We start from the raw sequence: 16,013 nt of genomic DNA on the forward strand, positions 1-16,013 counted from the left end.
ATCTTGACTCCTCCCCAATATTTATTTAAATAAGTTTTCTGCCCCTGTCTCTTTTCAACTTCCAGAAGTTCAGCAAATCACATATTATTTCTTTGAATATTACCCCATAGGTAATATAGCCTTCCTTCACTCTTTTTGGTTCTTTTTTGTGGTTGTTCTCTTCTGACTGTATAATTTTAAAGTTCTGTCTTCTGTCTCATAGATTCTTTCTTCTGTTTGAGCCATTTTGATGGTTTTACTCTTTGCTGTAATTTTTTTTTTCATTCATTCTTCAGCTCCAGAATTTCTCTTTGGTTCTTTCTTATGACTTCTGTCTCTTTGGTAGACTTCTCATTTTGTTTGTTAATGCGGTTTTCCTGATTTTGTCTTTTTGTGTTCTCTTGTAGCTCAGTGAGTTTTCTTAAAACAGCTATTTTAAGTTCTTTAGCAGGTAAATCACAGATCGCCATGTCTTTGGGGTTGTTTACTGGACATTACTGCAATATTTTGTTGGTGTCATGTTTCCTTAATTTTTCATGTTCCTTGAGATTTTGCATTGCTGTCTTCATATTTGAAATAGCAGCCACTTTCTGCAGTCTTTATGAACTGCCTTCAGGAGACAAGTACATTTCATCAGTTCTGCTAGGGATTCTGAGGCTTTCTCAGACCTTTTATGAATGTACCTGCTTGACATTTCTTGCTCCCTCTTGTGGCGGAATTATTACGCTTATACACCTTCTCCTGATCCTGCAAAACACTTGGCTAAGTGCTAGCAGCCTCTCTATTGTTTTCACCAAGGTGGCACTAAAGCTCAATTTTGCTGTTTCTTTGTGACCCATCAATCTGAGCCAGCACAGCCTTTTTCTGCATATCCTCACCAACCACCTGCCAAAGTTTGCTGCCTAGGGAGTGTGAACACGTATGTGGTACAGGATCAGGGTGTGTGTGTGAGAGAGAGAGAGTGAGTAAGGCTAGAGGTGTGCTGGGAAGTACCCTGTGGGCAGTGGGAAGATCCCCAGAAACTCACGAGCAGGCTTCTTCTTCTTTTTTTTTAAGATTTTATTTATTTATTTGACACAGATCACAAGCAGGCAGAGAGGCAGGCAGATAGAGAGGGGGAAGCAGGCTCCCTGCTGAGCAGAGAGCCCGATCCGGGGCTCAATCCCAGGACCCCAAGACCATGATCTGAGCCAAAGGCAGAGGCTTAACCCACTGAGCCACCCAGGTGCCCCAACGAGCAGGCTTCTTGATGAGTGCTATGAACACATTTGGTAGGAACCATGTTTCCTTCAATATCTTTTGAGGGTCCTATCTGCTGCTCCCCTACCTGCTTTCTGTCTTTCAGTCATGCAGTTCATAATTCAGTACTCTGGACGGAGCAAGAGAGAATTGAACCTACTTGGCAGTGTCCCACACAGCTGGGGAACCTGGGTGTGTACTCACATACTCTTGTTACCCCTGTGGGGGGAATCATGGGCTGAGAAGATCTCTCTTGGCCCTAAGCTGTGCTACCTTGTGATGTGAGTAGAATGTTATAGTTTCTCTTATCTCCTCCAGTGCATCCAGACTACTATTTTTTTCTCCTCTAGCACTGTGCTAGAACTTCCCTGTTGGAAATTTAGATTTCCACCAAGGCTCTGTCATTCATGGATGATTGTCTTAAATAGTGTTTTCCATTGACTCCCAGATAGTGGCTTAGAGCTGGTTCAGAGGGCAGTGCAGGGTCCAGAGTTGGGACTGAGGTCTGTGTGCCTATTACCCAATACATGGCTGGGTGAGACTCCTCCTGGATCTCTTGGTGTATGTATGGTACTGTATCCCACAGTTCTCACAAAGGCATTTTGCCCATGAATGAAAGGCAGATTTTTTTTTTTTTGGATGTTGTTGTTGGCAGGGGGACATGGACAAGACATGTCTTATATAGCCAAGATTCTGATGTCACTCCTGGTTAAGATTAAGTTTATGTATGGTTTGAGATTAGGGTCAAGGCTTATTTTTTCCTTACATCAGTACCTAATCTAGCACCATTTGTTGAAAAGAGTTTCTTTTCCTCCTTGGATTACTTTGGTCCCCTTGTCAAAAGTCTAATGACCATATAAGTGTAGATTTATTTCTGGTTTTTTTTTTTTTTTTTTTTTGAGAGAGAGCAAACACGCCAGTGGTGGGAGGGGCAGAGGAAGAGGAAGAGAGAGAATCTCAAGCAGACTCCACAATGAGCATGAAACTGGACATGGGGCTCAATCTCACAATCCTAATATCATGACCTGAGCCGAAGACAAAGAGTCAGATGTTTAACTGGCTGAGCCACCCAAGCACCCCTGGGTTCTTACTCTGTTCCATTAATCTATTTGCTGATTCTTACACCAGTACCACACAATCTTGATTACTGTTACTTTATAGTAAGAAAATCCGGTGGTATAAATTTTTCAACATGCTCTTTTTCAAGATTCCTTTGGATGGTCTGGGCCTTTGCTTCACATAAATTTTAGAATCAATGTGTCGTTTGCTACAAAATAGCTTGCTACAATTATGATTGGATTTGTTTGAAACTACAGATCATATTAAGGAGGATGAAAATCTCAACTGTGTTGCATCTCCCAGTCTGCTAGTAGAGTACATCTTTCTAATTATTTATATCTTGTGAGATTTCTCTTACTAGTCTGAGTATACATGTATTACATGTGTCTTGCTAAATTTATTCCTAATTTTTCATGACACTATTGCAAATTGAATTGGTTTTTAAATTTTCATTGTCTCATTGAGCTGGTGAAGGTTATAGAATATAAGGTCAACACATAAAAACCAATCATATTCTTTCTGTAAGTAATGAACAACTGGTAATAGAAATATGAAAAACACTGCCATTACAGTATCTTGCCACCCTCTTCCTCCAGATGAATTACTTGGGTATAAATTCATCCAAACACTTAGGTTGTGAACATTGAAAACAACTATAAAGTGCTGCTAAAAGAAATCCAAGACCTAAATAAATGGAGAGACACATTCGCTTTTCGTGCATTGAAAGACTTAACATAGTAGTGATGTTATTTTTCTCTAAAGTGATCTATGGATTCACTACAATGCCAATTTCACAGTGCCAGCAGGCCTAGTAGGTATAGATCAGCTAATCTTACAATTTTTGTGTAAGGGCCAAGGAACTTGAATAGTTAAAACATTTGGAAAAGAAGAACCAAGTTGGAGGATTCACTTTAGTATCAGGTTTCAGTAATCAAAACAGTATGAGCTTGGGGGGAGGGATTGATGTATAGATCAGTGGAGTAGGATAGAGGGTTGTGAAGGAGAGTGCATGAATATAGCCATCCCATCTTTGACAAAGATGCAACATCAACTCATTCAACCATTGTTTTTTAAGAATGGGTCTTCCATATGTGAAAAAAAATGAACCTTGATCAAAACCTCAGTCTTATACAAAGATTAACTTGAAGTGGGTCATAGATGCAAATGTAAAACATAAAGGTATAAAACTTTTAGAAGAAAAGATTGGAAAAAATGTGCATGACCTGGTGTTAGAAATGATGCCAGAAGCATAACCTAGAACAGAAAAATTAAATTGTACTTCATCAAAATTAAAAATTTTGCTATGCCTTAAATACTGTCAGGAGAATTAAGAGACAAGCTACAGAATGGGAAAAAATATTTGCAACTCACATATTTGACAAAGGACTTGTATCCAGATTATATAAAGAGCTCTCCAAACTTAAGAACTCTCAAAACTCCAAAAACTCAACTTAAAAATGGGCGAAGGACTTGAACAGACACTTCACCAAAGAGGATATAAGGATGGCAGATAAACATGTGAGAAGATACTCAGCATCATTAGCCATAGGGAAACGCAAATTAAAACTGTGATCGTGTACCACTACACACGCATTAGAATTGCTAAGACAGAAAATAATGACAACACCAAGTGCTGGCAACTGGGACTCTCATGCACTGATGGGACTGAAAAATGCTACCCCTCTCTGAAAAGTCATTTGACAGTTTCTTAGGAAGTTGTAGATACACTGACCATGTGACCCAGTAGTCCTACTCCTGGGTATCCATCAGTGAAATGAAACCTTGCGTTCAGTCAAAAATCCATACGTGAATGTTCTTAACAGTTTTATGTGATGGCCAAAACCTGGAAACAGCCCAGATGTGCTTCAAAGGATGAATAGGTTAAGTGTGGTTCATTCACACAATGAAATAGCACTCAGCAATAAAAGCAGTGATACACATAACTTGGACGAAACTCAAAGACATTACACTGAGTGAGGCAAGCCAGGGTTGAAAGGTTTTATACTTTTTGATCCCTTTTATTTGACATTCTTAAAAAGAGAAAACTACAGTTCTGGGATACAGACTGGTAGTTGCCAGAGGTTGTGCATGAAGGTGAAGGTTTGTAGATCAGTGAGTTGTACCAGGGAGCTTTTTGGTTGTAGGAACTGTGACGTCCCCTCTTTGTGGTGGCGGTTATACAAATGCATATGTGTGTTGACATTTACAGAACTATGCACTAAAAAAGTCAGTCTTACCATATAATAGATGATTTTTTAAAATGTCAAACTTCATTCTGTTTTATGAATCTTTGTTGGTAAACTTGTTTTTGTTTTGTGTTTTATTGTTTTTCTCCCCCTCTTACTTTGCTTTGGTATAGATAATTTTCATATACTGTTCTCTCTTCTTGGTAAGCCCTTTTAATTTGGAAACCCATATTCTTCAGTTCTGAGGGTTTTCTTGGTTTTTATTATTGTTGTGTTTTCTCCATGTTTCTTCCTCACCCACCCACCCCCACTCCCCTGCCCATTTTCTCTGTTCTCGCTTGCTGATATTTTTCAGATGTTGAAACTCTTAGCTTGTTGGTTCTCTAATGTTTTCATATTTTCTCTCCTGTTTTCAGTCCTTCTTTATTTTTGTCTTTTTGTCCATTTCTGAAGACCTAGTTAATTTTAAGTTTTCAAACGGTTATTTAATAACCAAGAGTTCATTTTTTGTTCTCTGATTGTTTCTTTTTCAAGGTATCCTATTCTCATTTCTTTGTTGTAATATCTTTTATTACTGGTAGTATTTTTCTTCTTCCTGAAAACTTTTCTATTTTCCTGTTATGTATTTCTTATTAGATGTTTCCCTTCACTATCTGATGGTCCTTTGCTTATGTTTAGGAGAAGGATGCAGGTGCTCACTGGGCGGGCATAGCATGTTATGGGGCTTGTCAGCTTTGAGCTTCGGCCTCCAACAGTCTGGTTGGGCTGTAGAGTTGGGGATCCTTTCAAGGCAGTATCATTGGTGCTTTCTTTTTAATCTGATAGAATTTCCGGAGAGATTTTTTTTTCCTTATCTCCTACATGGGGGGAAAGATCTGGCTCAGTGGAGAGAGAGGGCTGTGGGTCTCAGTATCTAGAATATTTATTTAATCTCCTTAGTTCCAGTCCAGTGTCTCATCCTCAACTGTATCTCTGTACTGCTAATCAAGAGGCTCTGTGTTTTACCTTTCCAAGGAATAACTCTTCAGTATTCTGTCCTAGTAGCAGGAAGAAGCTGGGGAACTAATTGCTTATGAAGCTAAACTTTCAGCCAACACACTCTAGCCATCCTCCACCCCTCTTCCACTTCCACTTCCGCAGGTATCTGGCGCTGCCAGCTTGACTCTTTCAGAGACTCTTCTCTGTAAAATCAGGTGGGCTCTTGTTTTGTCCCCAAGCTTAGCTTAGGTTTAGTTTTCTATGCTTGATCTGTATGAGGGAAAATGTTCTAGCTCAAGTGATGCAGGACCCTTGAACAAAGGAGTATTTGGGTCACTTTATGGACAGACCCCACCATGCAGCAGCGTAACAACTGGTAGAATGCCCACATTTATTTTGCTTGGATTTGCTGAGTCATTTATTTAAGTCATCAGTTTGCCTTCCTGCTTGCAAATTGTATTGGTATCACTTCTTTCCTTGTGTTTGTCTTGTTCTTTTGTGTTTGTGACTTTAAAAAAAAAACAATTTTTTTTTCTGTTGTTTTAGTGGAGTTCTAGTTGGGACTGAGTATGCCGTGTGTGTTCAGTTCTATCTTTCACCTGCAACTTCTGTCTATATTCTTTTGCTAGATGATACACAGTCTCAGCACTTTGACGATCACCCATAGTCTGGTGATCCTCAATTTCTGTCTCAAACTCTACTTCTCTTACCTCTGGTCTTTGGACATACAATTCTAACTGCTTACTCGCCATTTCCTCTTAATGTATCTAATACACACCTCAGACATTTCATTCCCAACCGTTTCTTTGAAATGCCTATTTCTTATCTATTCTTGTTCTCGGTACCACTTACTGACCACCCACTTGTGTAGATCCCAAATCACCTTCTTTCTTTCCTACATCTGTACTTGATCTGTATGAGGGAAATGGGACCTTCATCAGCAGGTCCTGTCCATTCTAAATTCAAAATATATCCAGAATTCATCCAGTTCTCTCCATCTTTGTGGCTGCTACCCTGATCAAAGTCATTTCTCACCTGGGTCCATGCAGTAACCCTGCAACTCCTCCCTGCCTGCACTCTTGCCCTGCTCTACAATCCACTGTCTACACAGTAGCCAGAGTGAACATTTTTATTTTTATTTTTTTAATTAAGATTTTATGTATTTATTTGCCAGAGAGAGAGAGAGAGAGAGAGAGAGAGCGCGAGCACAGGCAGAGTGGCAGGCAGAGGCAGAGGGAGAAGCAGGCTCCCCGCTGAGCAAGGAGCCCAAAGGGGACTCGATCCCAGGACGCTGGGATCATGACCTGAGCTGAAGGCAGCCGCTTAACCCACTGAGCCACCCAGGCGTCCCCAGAGTGAACATTTTTAATTAAAAAAATTTTTTATTGTGTTAGTCACCATAAAATACATCATTAGGTTTTGATGCAGTGTTCCAAGATTCATTGTTTATGTATAGCACCCAGTGCTCCAGGCAATCCATGCCCTCCTTAATACACATCACTGGGCTCACCCAACCCTCCACCCCCACCCCTCTAAAGCCCTCAGTCTGTTTCTCAGAGTCTGCAGTCTCTCATGGTTTGTCTCCCCCTCCGATTTGTCCCAATTCACTTTTCCTTTACTTCTCCTAATGTCCTCCATTTTATTCCTTATGTTCCACAAGTGAAACCATATGATAATTGAATAGCAGCAATGGCCACAGTTGCCAAACTGTGGAAAGAGCCCACATGTCCAACAGACGAATGAATAAAGAAGATGTGGCCCATATATACAATGGAGTATTATGCCTCCAATCAGAAAGGATGAATACCCAACTTTTGCATCAACATGGATGGGACTGGAGGAGATTATGCTGAGTGAAACATTTTGAATTCCAAATTAAGCCACATCCATTCCCTGATTCAAAACCCACAAAGCTATCCCCCTGTATTGTGAATGGCATCCACATTCCTGACTGTTTCCATAAGATCCTTGCCTAACTCTCAGACTTCAGCTCCTACCAGTGTCTTCCTGGCTCCTTCTCTGGTGACACAGGCCTTTCTGGTATCCAACACACCGAGCTTGTTCCCTCCCTTGGGGCTTTTGTAGTTGCCGTTTTGTCTCCCTGAATATCCTTCCCCCATGTCTTCATATGGCTCACCCCTCCATTCATTCTAATCTCTGCTCAGATAGCATCACCTCTGAGAAGCCTTCCCTGACTAGCTGCTCTACCTGTCTTCCAGATTCCTCTATTACCTCATCATATTTATCTCCTTTTGAAAGTATGTCATTCTTTATTGTCTTTCTCTAGCCATTTGAGTATAAAGCCTATGAGGGCGTTGGTCTGATCAATTTTGTTCTTTGCTGGTACCATCACACCTAGAGCAGAATCTGGCTCATAGCAGACAGTTAATCAAAGACTCTTGGACAGCTGGGTAGGAGGGGGTGAATAAATGCCTTTTGAATTCTGGTGGGACGGTTAGCAAGCTGATTCTTCCTGGGCATCTCAGAATCGAGCCTTCCTAGAGTTCGTTCCCATCTTAACTGATTCTACTTCCGAATGTCTTTAACTGTTTCCCCGTCTTCCTACCAATAAGTTTCTTTTAGGACCGAAAGCTTAATTCCCAAAGAGCAGATGGCTGATCCTGTTTTTCTTTCTCCCTGCCTTTAGCCATGCAGTCACACCTTCAGCTGTATTTTGTGCAGGAGCCAAGATGGTATTTTGGCAGAGGGATGGCCAGTGCATTTGCTCATCCCTCAGACCCGCCAGGGTGTGGTACTGGACTAGAAATGAGAGATCGCAGCTAGAAATTGAGCCCTGCTGGCTCACCTCTCACTATTAGCATTCTGCTTTTGCTTTTCTGCTCTCTCCCAGTGTCTGTCTTTTGATTTTTAACATTGACTTCTGCCAGCCAGTGATCCTGTTAAAACCGCCAATGAGATTGAGGCTGGGGTGGTGTCAGTCAGTTTCATTTCCTCATCTTCAGAGAGGAGCTGCAAGATGACAAATTGTGAAGCCGCCTCTGTCTAGTCACCAATTGTAAATCCAATGCCTTCTAGTCAGCTTGTCCTAGAGTCGTGTAGTAGTTCAGTGTTTGTGGGTTCACCTACAAGTGTCTTTTTAATATCTGATGAATTAGGGATGAACCCAGGAAATGACCCCTTTGCTTTTTTGTTTTCTTCTCTCTGTTTTGTACAAATCAGGAGGTTCATCAAGAACGGATTGCATTGGAAAATCAGTTGGAACAACTGCGTCCAGTCACTGTGTTGTAACCCCCAAGATTCAAGTAACAGTGGGTGACTTTTTCTGCCAAGATATTTCCTTTGAATATTTCAACCCAACTACTTGTCATAGAGATGTCCAAGACTGGGTGAAAAACTGCAAGCCGCGGAATATAATCCATATTTCCTTTTCTCTTGTACTTCACTTACACGTTTTACTCTGGTGGAAAAAATACAACTGATGATCACACTTGAAACTGTAATTTCAGTGGGATTTATCTCCCATTCTTAAGTACTTCCTCAAGTTGTTAGATGTTGCTCCTTACCAAAAACCAATCTTCTAGCAATTAAAAACAAGTAGAGCATTATTTATTTAAAGAATTTATGATTTGTATAAAACATCAATACCTTCAGGATGCTTGTTTTATTTTTGTATGTATATCAAATACAGTAGGTTGGTTTCCTGAATAATTGGGATTCCAACTGGCTAGTCTTTGGCATGATGATAATAAAAGTGAAAACTAAAACAAGAACATCAGATTTAGACAGGCACTGTGCCCTCTGCCACCATATGCCAAAAATTGCTTCTCTAGTGCCATTTTGACATTGTATCTAGCTATAAATAATACATAACTATTGTTTTCTGTTGAATGGCAGAGATTTATTGGGTCTTTGCACCTCTGTAAAGTGGAAGTTTTGTCAAAGATCTATTTACCTTGGCCCAGCTAGGCCATCAACTCATAGAACTCAGTCCTTTCATGTCAATTTTTGGGCAAGAGCAGTCTGCTTTAAGCGCCTCACCTGATCAAATTAAATAAATAGTTGTCAAATTTCTACTTTTATCCTGCATGGGATACCATGTCTGTGAATGCATGATTTTGGAGACCACACATCAGATGTGAAAGGCTGAAGAGACTGTTTGGACTGATCAATATTTGTTGCTTGAACCCAGGTACCCACCCTGGAGAAGAAGGGGAAATGGTGGTTACCAGCAATCCAACAACTCTGGTAGTTATTTTTGTCTTTGTTATTTTAACGCGGATTGTGATTGTATTGAGTATGAAGGAATAATGAAAGAAGACTGACCTTCACTCTGGATATACAACTGTTTGTTCTCTGTGAAGTGTACCTTGGGAAGTGATTGGTTTATGCACCGACTAGCAGAGCCCAGCTGTCTCCAGTGTATGTGATGTAAGACCGTGAGCTCAAATCACAGAAGCCAGTATGCTGTAGAAGTTTTGGTCACCCACTCCTCCTGAAAGCCCAAGGTGAAAGTGGGAAGTGAGTGACCCCACAGGGATCCGGGCACGCCCACTCTCACATCACTTTGAGAGACTGATTACAAGAAATGCTCTCTCTTGTGCATTTTGCTAATTTACCCATTCTTAGAGTAGAGGTGTGGGGTGTGCCTGGGGTCCTTTTTGAGGTGGTTTAGGATAAGGGATTAAGCCTTCGGTTGCCGTAGAGTTGACAGCTTTTAGAATAAGGAGGTGTTTATTTAATGCTCCCTTATTTTATTTGCAAGCTTTATCAATAGCTTAATGGTAGAAGAGAAAGGCTCAAGCAGATGTTGTTTTCCCAAAGAAAAACAAATTGTTGATTCTCTTCTGTGCATATGAAAAGATTTTTGAATTGATTTGATTTTGAAAATCCCAGAGTTTGAACCGTTTCTCTAGTCCCCCTTTCCTTCCCTTTTGGTTGTTTTTTCTATCCCTTGGGAGGAGTTTGGAGCCATTTTAAATGCTTCCTAAGATTATGAATGGGCGGTGCAGACTTTCGAGGTAACCTCTTTTCCCGTGTCCTGAGATCTAGGGGCTAAAGCTATTTTTATCAGCAGTGTCCTTGCTGCAGACATTCCATGGCATGCTTAGCTTTTGTTACATTCCACTCAGGAAAGATCGTGTGCACTCTGTCTCCTCGTCTTCCATACCGATGCGCTCCCTCGAGATAGCACTGTGTGTCCAGTAAGGAGGCATACGAACTCAGGAATATTAGTCTTTAGTATACATTTAAAAAAAATAGTGCTGTTTTTTTCCCCCATCAAATCAGTGCCAGAGTGAGAGAAATTAGGAGGTGGGCTTTTGTTTAGCCGGCTTGGTTTTTGCTAAAGGAACAAGCTCACATTGGATAATTCAAGTCCCATGAGTTGCATAGTCTCACCAATATTTTAAGATGAGCATTGCATTAAAGCATACATCAATGTCAATGACCTCTGACTGCACTTAGTGGTGACCGCAGTGTACTAGTTGCTTAGAAGTGGATTTAAAACAAACAAATGCACACTATTATTACTACCTGACCAGTGTACTTCTTCCATGTCTCTGTTTTCTCAGAATGTGCACTTCTAATTTAGGATTATAACTCCTGTTAATGTTTCTGTGAGCCTTCGCTGTGGTGTATAGGAAGGCTGTGTTCTTGAAATCACCATTATAATTCTTCTACAGAACTTCTCCAAAATTAGATCTGCTTGTTGGGTAGAATTCAATGGACACAATGTCGATGTTGCCCCCATCCGTGGGGGTTTAATAAGCTTGTTGTTCAGTGTTCTTCCTTCAGAGGGGTCCTGTCGTCCCAAGGATGAAAGCACAGTAGGAATTGATAGTGGGCTGATGGGGTGCCTCATTGTCTCTTGTAAGTGGTGTGTTGCTTTTGCCCTCTCCTTGTCCAGCAGACATGAAGTAAAACCGAGAGGTAGATATTTGGAATGGAGGTGCGTGTTGTAATCAAGGCAGACATTTGGACTTGCTTTAGTTGGAAAGACCTAACTGCTTCATGAATGTTGGAGAAGTGCTTTGGGCCTAATTGGGAGGGGAGACATCTTAGCTGGAAGCTAGGCCCATTTTACTCTCCTTGGAGAATAGGATGGCAGAGCTGAGAGGACTTGTACCTGTCTTCTGCAGTTTGCTTGTGGGGAAACCAAGACCATCAGACACTACATTTTCTAGCCTAAGAATTTGTAGAAAGATAAGTAGTGGCAGAGTTGGAATGCCAGCTAATGCTACAGATTCTAAGTCCCATCCTCTAGCCTCTAGCAGTACTAAAAATAGACAAGAAGGCTTCCTTCTATTTACCATATTGAATTTTATTTACTTAGTAAGTCTTCAAGTATGAAAACGTGTTTCAGTGAGTTTTAGATCTAGATATTTCTCTTGGATTGAAGCAAAAAATAAAATCTGAAGGGAAGAATATGATTGAACTGTTTGTTCTTCTGAACACCTCACCTTTCATGATGCAATAAATTACTCCAAGTTTTTTGGCAGAACTTTTGACAGCTGTTGCTTTGAATGGATTCCATTCCTATATTCCTTATGGGAGTTTGTTTTTAAAATAGACTACTGCGATGGAAATGAACTCAATATGTAGTAAGTTACAGTTTTCTTCGATATGTCTTTAGTTATGTGGGTTGCAAATGTTCGATTTCAGCATATTTTAGGGGGAGTAATCAAAAACATGCATTTTTCTTTGATTTCCTACCAGTGTCTGAACTGTCATAAAGCATTCTTCTCTTCATATGTGACTTGATTCTATAGTCTCTTTATAAATGATAATTTGTCTATTTCTTAAATGATCTCTCAACCATGGTAATAATAGAGGTGTACTTGAAAGATCAATAAAAAATCATCTGGAATGGGTGTTTTTCTTGCAATTAAGACAGGCATTTGCAAATATCTTCTTCTAAGCAGTAGTCGGAAAGATCTCAGTTACAGCATAACACCTTACAGCTAAAAAATTTTTTCAGCACAAACTACAATCACACCTCCTGACTAGACCTCACCAAAGGAATGTAATTTTGAAAGTATAAAAAAAGAATTCCAAACATCATAGCAACCAAATATTCCCGTATTATTGACTAAGACTTAGTAGTTCATGGTTTAAACATTTTGAACAAAATGTAATATCAGTTTGAAGAAGGAAAGTCTTTTTCTCCACTTGTTAAATAAATAGAACACCAGCGACTTCGGTTTCTCTTTCCAACTGGCTTATTCTGTTGCATTCTTTGAAAACTCTGATTTCGAAGGATCTCTTGAATTTACACTTTCGTGATGGGTGTTTTGTTATGTTCTTTTTTTTTGCATCCATGACTTAGCATGGTTCAAATTACTAGAAGAAGTGGGGATTTGGGTTTCTGGAGTTCTGAGGTGGCACCTCCCCTGTCAGCACAGGCCAAAGGCTACTGCCCACCAATGCCAACAGCTCGGTCACTGATGGCAACTGGCCTGTGAGTCTTAACTCTGCGAGCCACCCACTTTGCTTGTTTACAACGAGAAGTGCATCTGATTTTGTGACCCTCCCAAGAGGAACTGTAAGACCAGGCATGGAGGACCAGACTTGAAAAGTAGCACAGAGCCTAAGAGCTGCTGTCTCCCTCAGCAACAGGCATTCAGAGGCTGCCTTACAGGTGTTCCCTGAAACAGCCAGTCTATTGATGTGAACAGGAGATGCCAAGTACACAGTTGCTTTTAGGCTTAGATAGTTAATTGTCTACATTTGCTAAACTACATGATGATAAAGTCAGGGTTTCAACTGGGAGGACTCGTCCTAGTTACAGAAGCCTTGCTCCATTCGTAACAATGGGAAAACCTTTATTTGTGTGTGTGTTTGGTGAGTTCTCCTGTCTTGCTCTAAGCTAAGTTCATGGCTGTGGGAAGTTGGAGAAAATGGGTTTGAGACTCTGAAGACCAGAGGACAAGGGACTTACAAGGGGGCTTGTATTGGAATTTGAGGGCTCTACTAGGGAAAGTCAGGGACCAGTTCCGTCCTACTTAAGTACTCTGTTGGACAACAGGACTGGGTCCTAAATGTCCTTCACAAAGCTCTGCCCTCAGAACGGCGCAGTTGATGCAAGTACCCCATCATACGGCAATTGAATCGGCTGAGATTTGTTGTTTTTGTTTCATCTTAAGTCAACTTGTATGAGGACTTCACCTGTACCTATCTTGGGAACCGGGTGTACCTTTTTCTTTAGCACTGCCATTCTTTTTGTCTTCAGCGCAAATATGTTCAAGAAAGCCAGAGGCAAGAAGGGCCATTATAGTCTTCATTGCAGTGGGCCAGGAGAGAGAATGAGCTGATGGTCTAGTTTAATCTTGAGAATAAAAGTGTTTATTTTTTCACTACAAGTACATTGAACAGTAAAATGAATAACAGCAAAGTATATATTTGATGCCTTCTGTCTTTTCATAATGTGCTGACAAGTTGTGTTAATAGTTTACTTAGCCAGAGTCTTACTCATTTTCTAGGCCTTAGGAACATTATGTATATTGATCTTCAACATAAATAAATATAGGGTAACCTGTATTTGGATTGTAACTTGTAGACTCTAACCTTACTGCCTCTTTTTCACATTTGTTGGAAAGTCTGTGAAGAACATAGGTTAAAAGTCTCCTACTTTGGGAAACGTACATGATGTGAAACTGGGGTGCTATGTTAAAAATAAATGTATGATAATAAGTGTGGCTCGTCTGGAGTCTTGGTGTTGATATGCTGCGGCCTGCATTTGTGTATTTCGTGGAGGTGCCGTGGAAAAGAGTTGGAGGTCTTCCCAATTAAATCAAAGCCCGAGGTTTGATTATTTTTACCTCCTAGTGATCTGAGGTGGGCCCTTAAACATCTGTACATGGTAAACACTGGGCGATCATGGGAGATCATGCCTAACTCATAGTGCATTTTAAAGATCACTGAATTGAAAACTTGACTTAATGTGGGGTCCAGGTAATTTGCTTCACCTTGTCAGTGTTCTTTTTGTTCAAAACTGCTCCCATCATCATCTCTTCAGTTGGAGTGTAGGGATGAAGGGGGGCGGATCAGGAAGAGTGGGCATGAGAGCCTAGCCAGGTAATCTGACCTGGCAGCTGGAGTTTCTTACTTTTAAAATTTGAATACTTTTAGGAGTCCACCAATCTCCTATTATATGGGGGTTTTATTCTGCTTGGTGAATGCATATGGTGGGCTACACATGGGGTATTTCTAGTAACCTAGTAGTTCTGAATACCAAGTGAACTCTGGAAAAAATCATCTACGATCTGGCTCATAAGCTTGGGCACTGGAGATCACCTGGCCCTGATCTTTCCCAAGCACTGGTGAGGACCACTGTGCCGCTCACTTTGGACCTACAAGAGACCTGAGATCCTCTAGCCCAGTGGTACCCAAAATGTGGTCCCTGGACCAGCAGTGTCAGCATCATTGGGGAACTTCTCACTGAAGAACAGTGGATCCGGGACTCTGGGAGTGGGCCTGGCAGCATTCAGGATGACAACCCCTCCATGGGATACTGATGTCCACTAATACTGAACTACTGCTCTATCTAACTTCATTTTACAGCCAAAGAAGCCGTGGCTCAGAGAGGCAACATGGACTCACCTAGGTCGTGATCAGTTAATTGACAGCAAAGGATCAAAAGTTTCCCAGGGCAAACATTGTCCAGTGGCCAGTCATGAATTCATTCCCTCTCCTGACCCTTCCTCCACAGATACCTGCCGTGCTTCTGCTGTGCGTCAAGCACTGTGTCAGGAGCTCAAGGTGAGACCTACAATACAGGATCCCTACCCTCGAGTTGCTCACAGACCCCTACGCTGGAACTGCAGTGCAGTGTGGGACAGTGACTAAGATGTATGAGGGTAGGCTGACTGCTGTAAGAAAGAACCCCAGGAGTAGAGTGGCTTGACCCAGTGGACGTGTATTTCTCACTACAGTACAGAGTGGATGTTCTTAGTTGCGCCATTTTCTTTGTGGTTACATGGGGATCCAGACTCCTTTCATGTGTGCTTTCATCTTCCTCTAGGGCTAGAGAGTTTTCTCTTTTTAGCCCATGTGTGGAGAAAAAAAAAGATACTATGGGAAAGATACAATTTCTCTTCACAGAAATGCTGCACATCACTTCTTTGCATACTTCATTCCCAGAGCTCAGGTGACAACATGTGACTGTGACAGAGACTGGGAAATGTGGTCTAGCTGTCTGCTCAGGCGGGAAAAGTTGTAGTGAGCACATTGTCCACCAGGAGGCGCTGGGCCAGTGCGCTCCAAGAATGCGGGCTGTGCGGGTGGGATATCTGATTGGGACTGTGGGGATTCAGGAGAGCTTCATGGAAGAGTCATAAAAAAGGGATAGGCATTAACTAAGAAAAAGAGAGTGCTCTGGGCAGAGGGAGCTGCGTACTTTAAGCCAAGGCAGTATAAGAACATGGAAAGCTTCTCTAGAAGGAGGAGCCAGAGGAGGGTGGAGGGGAGCACGTGGCAAGAGTGGGTACGGGGGCGCTGGATGTGAGGGCATGTCATGAGAAGACAGAAAGCCTCCCGCAATTCTGGCCTCTTTCAAGATTTAAGCACAAATGCATGAAGTCACTTCACTTAATATTCAAGGAGTGACTTGTGTTC

At 41.4% G+C, this 16,013-nt stretch overlaps 1 protein-coding gene across 5 annotated transcripts in view; it reads left to right on the forward strand.

The window, feature by feature from the left end:
• Positions 1–14,095, forward strand: part of REPS2 (RALBP1 associated Eps domain containing 2) — a 234,922-nt gene extending 220,827 nt beyond the window's left edge. For all 5 annotated transcript variants that reach the window (XM_059158713.1, XM_059158717.1, XM_059158712.1 and 2 more), the window contains one exon: positions 8,622–14,095. In XM_059158713.1, the coding sequence (XP_059014696.1) occupies positions 8,622–8,690 (69 nt within the window). In that variant the 3' untranslated portion in view covers positions 8,691–14,095. The remainder of the gene's footprint in view (positions 1–8,621) is intronic.
• Positions 14,096–16,013: the final 1,918 nt, after the last annotated feature.

Source organism: Mustela lutreola, chromosome X (genome assembly GCF_030435805.1).
Source record: "Mustela lutreola isolate mMusLut2 chromosome X, mMusLut2.pri, whole genome shotgun sequence".
NCBI lineage: Eukaryota > Metazoa > Chordata > Mammalia > Carnivora > Mustelidae > Mustela > Mustela lutreola.